General features: G+C 61.3%; 1 protein-coding gene across 1 annotated transcript; it reads left to right on the plus strand.

The window, feature by feature from the left end:
• Nucleotides 1-2,560: 2,560 nt before the first annotated feature.
• Nucleotides 2,561-4,927, plus strand: Foxd2 (forkhead box D2). The gene has a single exon (XM_004663249.2). It carries the CDS (start codon nucleotides 2,597-2,599, stop codon nucleotides 4,082-4,084), a length of 1,488 nt encoding a protein of 495 aa, XP_004663306.2. The 5' UTR covers nucleotides 2,561-2,596; the 3' UTR covers nucleotides 4,085-4,927.
• Nucleotides 4,928-5,428: the final 501 nt, after the last annotated feature.

A 5,428-nucleotide genomic window follows, 5' to 3' on the forward strand; every position in this document is an offset into this window, starting at 1 on the left:
TTTGAGATAGGATCTCTCTCTAGCCTAGGCTGACCTGGAATTCACTATGTAGTCTCAGTGTAGCCTCAAACTCACAGGGATCCTCCTACCTCTGCCTCCTGAGTGCTGGGACTAAAGGCTTGTGCCACCACACCTGGCTAAAACTGGGTCTTTTTGAAGGATCCTACCAACTCAGGAAATTCCAATTCTAGGGCCTCTAGTCTCTACAATTTACTACCCTTGCTTTGAGGCCCAGATCTCTTCTCTTCTTTTCCAAGGACGCTATTTATACATACCCAGCAGCCAAGTGAAAAACTCAGTCAAAAACTCAGATGGGACATGGCGGATTTGATCTGCTTTCCACCCTCTTTGCTCTTGGTTTGAGAGAATGGGAAGCCCTGACAGTCTTGAATCTCCATTTTGCTCTATCTTGTTGCAGAATCCAGGATGTGTGAGCCTCTACAGCCCTATCAGTGGAATGGGAGAGTTGGATTGACTTAGATACTTCCATTGGTGGAGGCTGCCAATACAAAAAAGAATTAATCTACCCCTGCATGCACTCTGCTGAAATTCAGCCCACTGAGGCTATAATTTCCCGTCTACCCTGCCTCCAGATCCAGTCTAGTAGGGGTAGAGGTCAGAGTTGTGATCAGAGGTAGTTATCAATTCCCTTAGGCAAGGGTTTGAAATCAAGACAGGAGACCACATTGGCCCTGATCCCTTTTCTAACGCCGAATAGGGCCCCTAGAATCTGCAAAACTCAATACTCTGTCCATCAGTAGCCTATAAAATGGCTATTTTTACATATTAATCATAAGGCAGTTTTTTAAAAAATTGTCTTCAGTTGTTTTGTTTTGGACAGGGAGTTGTTTTGTTTTGGACAGGGTCTTACTCTGTAGCCCAGATTGGCCTGGGCTCACTATATAGACCAGGCTGGTCTAAAACTTAACACAATCCTCCTGCCTAAGCATCCCTACGACTGGGAATACTGATGTGAGCCACCATGCTTGTTTTGAGGCAAATGTTCTAAACAGTCCAAAAGAGTTGAAGAAATTCACCCAAGTGACAGAGCTGGTAAGTAGTGAAAACAAGATTGGAACCTAGGAGCTTGACTCTAGGGGTCCTCCTCTGAAAGTCTAAGCAGACCAGTAAACTGAGGCTTGGAAGGGAAAATAAGCAATGAGTTTCACACAACCCAGTGACTCTAAACGTGAGGCCTGGACTCGGCCCTCCAGTGCCGGAGCTTTGGCCACTGAGCGGCGCTGTGGGGAAAGCGGCCCAGATACCCGGCCCAGTTCTTCTCCACATTCAGCATCCAAACCCAACCTTCCTTGTCCTAGAGGTTGAAATGGGCTCAGTATGAGCTGGACAGCTGTTTCTGGATCTCGATGGAAGGGTAGGGAATAAGAAGATGGGCAAGAACTCGGGTGGCAGAAAACGTACTGAACCAACTTTCTGTGCTCGAGCTCTCCATATAAAGGCAACACTAGCCCCGGGCCTAGGATAAGTTCGCTGGGGGAGGCCTCCGTGGAAGTCCCGCTGCATGTCTGAAATTTCGAAGTCCAGAGCGGGGCGCTGAGAAAGGGATGCCCAGACCCATGAACAGACATCTAGTCTGCTCAGGAAACGCAGAGATGCACAGAGAACTAGAGGGAGTCAGAGACTAAAATGCAGAGACAAGACGAGTCGCAGTCAGGCAAACTCGGAGCAGTGGGCGCAGGCGCCGGGGGCCCGCACTCCCCGGGTCTCCACCGGGATGCTGCCCGGGCCCCGGTCTGTGAGGGAAGAACCGGGGCGCAGCGGGAAATTCTCACCTCTCTGAGGCCGAACTCTGCGGATGCCAAGTTTGGTCCTCGCGATCACTCTCTTCTTCGGGCCGGAAGCCACTTGGGCTCTGGCGGGCCTTCTTCCGCGGCGTTGGTCCGGTGTCTCGGCTCTCACTTGCCGTCCAACGGCGCTTCTGCCCCGGCGACCCAGGCGCCGCCTTGGGGAGGAGGATGGAGGCGAGGAGCCATTTCCACCCGCTCCAGCTGGCTCCCAACTTCCCGAGGCTGAACGCCGCGAAGGCAGTGGCTCCAGGGACCCGAGGATTTGCGGGACCTGCGAGGGCAAGGACGACCCGCCTCCGGCCACTGGATCCCCGCTCCCGCCGGCGCGGCTGCAGTCTGTTCCTGCGGGGGGCCCCGGGCGCCGACGACCTCCGCCCGCCCCCTTCCTCCCCGCCCCACCCTCCCAGGGAGCTCCGCCCCGGGCCCGCGATTCTTCCGCCTTAGGCGACCGCTAGGCAGGAGGGAAACCCCACTTCCACCCTTAGGGGACTAGGGACCCAGATCGGACGAGGTAAGAGAGGTGGCCTCTCCTTCCGCCGGCACCCCAGGGAATACAGGTCCCGGGGCTGGAGAGGGAGCCACCCGTGGGGTGCGCCCTGCAGGGTGAGCGCGTGAGAGTCGCAGCACCAGGGGGCGCTGCGGAGCCGGGGGGGGGGACACCCCTCCCTGTCCGCCTCGGTCCCCCGCCCCCTCCCCGCCCGCGCGCAAAACACACTCACCCCAGAGGCAAGCGCGGCCGAGCCCGAGCCGCGGCCGGAGCGGAGCCCGAGAGTGGCGGCGGCGGCACCATGACCCTGGGCAGTTGCTGCTGCGAGATCATGTCCTCCGAGAGCTCCCCGGCCGCGCTGTCCGAGGCCGACGCAGATATAGACGTGGTGGGCGGCGGCGGCAGCGGTGGGGGGGATCTCCCAGCCCGCTCGGGGCCCCGCGCCCCCCGGGACGTGCTCCCCCACGGCCACGAGCCTCCCCCGGAGGAAGCCGAGGCGGACGTAGCGGAGGACGAGGAGGAGTCGGGAGGCTGCTCGGACAGCGAACCCCGAGCTCTAGCGCCCCGGGGGGCGGCGGCCGCGGCGGCGGGAAGCCCGGGACCCGGCGCGGCTGTGGCCCGGGGAGCGGCGGGGCCGGGACCAGGACCGCCGTCGGGTGGGGCGACGACCACGACGAGGAGCCCGCTGGTGAAGCCGCCCTACTCGTACATCGCGCTCATCACCATGGCCATCCTGCAGAGTCCCAAGAAGCGGCTGACGCTGAGCGAGATCTGCGAGTTCATCAGCGGCCGCTTCCCCTACTACCGGGAGAAGTTCCCCGCCTGGCAGAACAGCATCCGCCACAACCTCTCGCTCAACGACTGCTTCGTCAAGATCCCCCGCGAGCCGGGCAACCCGGGCAAGGGCAACTACTGGACGCTGGACCCGGAGTCGGCAGACATGTTCGACAACGGCAGCTTCCTGCGGCGCCGCAAGCGCTTCAAGAGGCAGCCGCTCCCGCCGCCGCATCCTCACGCGCATCCCCACCCGGAGCTGCTCCTGCGCGGCGGGGCCGCGGCCGCGGGGGACCCTGGCGCCTTCCTCCCGGGCTTCGCCGCCTACGGCGCTTACGGCTACGGCTACGGGCTGGCGCTCCCGGCCTACGGCGCCCCCCCGCCGGCGCCCGCCCCGCACCCGCACCCGCACGCCTTCGCTTTCGCCGCGGCAGCCGCCGCGCCCTGCCAGCTGTCAGTGCCCCCGGCCCGGGCGGCCGCCGCGCCTCCACCCGGACCTCCGACGGCCTCCGTGTTCTCGGGCGCAGCCTCGGCAGCGGCTCCTGCGCCCGGCCCGGGGTCAGGCCCGGGCCCCGCAGGCCTGCCGGCCTTCCTAGGCACCGAACTGGGCTGTGCCAAGGCTTTCTACCCCGCGTCCCTGAGCCCTCCCGCAGCTGGCACGGCGGCCAGTCTGTCCACCGCCCTCCTGCGCCAGGGCCTCAAGACGGACGCCGGCGGCGGTGCGGGCGGCGGGGGCCCGGGGGCCGGGCAGAGGCCTTCCTTCTCCATAGACCACATCATGGGCCACGGCGGTGGCGGGGCCGCACCCCCGGGGGGCGGCGATGGCTCCCCGGGATCGCCTTTCGCGACGGCCGCGGGTCCTGGGAGTCAAGCCCAGGTCCTGGCCATGCTGACTGCCCCGGCCCTGGCTCCAGTCGCCGGTCACATCCGTCTCTCGCACCCGGGGGACGCGCTCCTGTCCTCAGGGCCCCCGTTCGCCGGCAAAGTCGCTGGCCTCAGCGGCTGCCACTTCTGACTGCCGCGGGCTCAGGGCCAGCGCGGCCCGCACTCCTCAGCCTCCCCGGGGAGCTCCTCGGCCCCGGCGGAATTCAGGGAGTCTATTTATGAAGAGTCTCCAGTCCTGAGGCGGCGCGCAGTGACCGGGCACTTCAGACTCCACGCTCAGAATGTCGCCGAGAGTTGGGACGAAGCGGGCTCCACGGTCCAGGGCCAGAGCCCGGGTCTACGCAGAGAGGTCCGAAGCCGCGATCGCGTTCCGGCGTGGGCAGCGAGAGAGAGAGAGAGAGGGTGGCGGGAAACCTTCGCCTTCCCCGGCCTCTGCCCGGTTCGCAGCCCAGGGAGAATGCTTTTGCGGAAATACGCCTGCTTGGACCCCGTGGATCCCGCCAGAAACACCCACGGCGCTGAGAAGTCTCCCTTTCTTTCTCTTCCCCCTCTTTGCTTCCTCAACTTCGAGACCCTGCTGTCCAATATTATAATTTAAAGACATCCATTATGCGCTCTGTGCTTAAAAGAAAAATTCAACCCCCCCCCCGTTTTACTGTTCTCCAAGGAAGTTGCCTCCCTCCAAGCCTAAAGCAGTGTCTCCACAGGGGAAGCTGAACGGAGAGGTGAAACAGAGGTCTCCACATTTTCTTGCAGAAACCACAAAGCACACTCCCCTGAGGAAAATCCTTTCTTTCTGGTGTTTGGGTACTTCAAAAGGAACTTTTGCTCCCAGCCCTAGTCCTGGGGCTAGCTATCCAGGGCCCACAGCCCACTTGGTCTTCTGTGTTGTCCCAGGCTCTGTGATATTTATTGTAGTTAAAGGCAATGAGTTTGGGTGGGAGAGGAGGGTCTGGGTCAGGGACTTGAGAGGTGGGAGTTGGGTGGGCGAGGGCACAGAGCTGTGGCAGGGCATCAGTAATTATGTGTAAATATCTGTTTAGCTGGCTGCCCTCTGCATTCTCTGTCCACTGGTGTGCATTGATTTAGACTTCTCCACTTAGGGGAGACTCTGAAATCCTCCAATGGTTTGTGTGGAAGAAAAGAAAAATCTGTCTCTCCCCCCCCCCCCCCATTCCCATTGGTGTCAATTGAATAAATGTATGTGAACGTCAGCAGTCACCAGCTCAGTCTGCTTGCCTATACTCCTTCATTCTTGTCAAGGTTCTCCCAGAAGACCTCAAGCTCCTCACAAGAGGGGGGCTGAGGAAGCATTAGGCCAGCAAGGAGGCTGTCAGCTTTGAGAGTGGAGGCCCTGGGGCCTGGCTGGCCTGCTGCTGGTGGTGGGGCCAGGTCTCTGGAAGCCTGTGACCACTTCAGCACTTTCGTTTTCACTCTGGTACTAAGAAGGGTTTCTGCCTGGGGTTGGGCAGAG

The sequence above is a fragment of the Jaculus jaculus genome, chromosome 5 (assembly GCF_020740685.1).
Source record: "Jaculus jaculus isolate mJacJac1 chromosome 5, mJacJac1.mat.Y.cur, whole genome shotgun sequence".
Taxonomy (NCBI): domain Eukaryota; kingdom Metazoa; phylum Chordata; class Mammalia; order Rodentia; family Dipodidae; genus Jaculus; species Jaculus jaculus.

Coding starts and splice junctions, on each gene's coding strand:
- Foxd2 (XM_004663249.2), top strand. CDS start 2,597: ATGACCCTGGGCAGTTGCTGCTGCGAGATCATGTCCTCCGAGAGCTCC.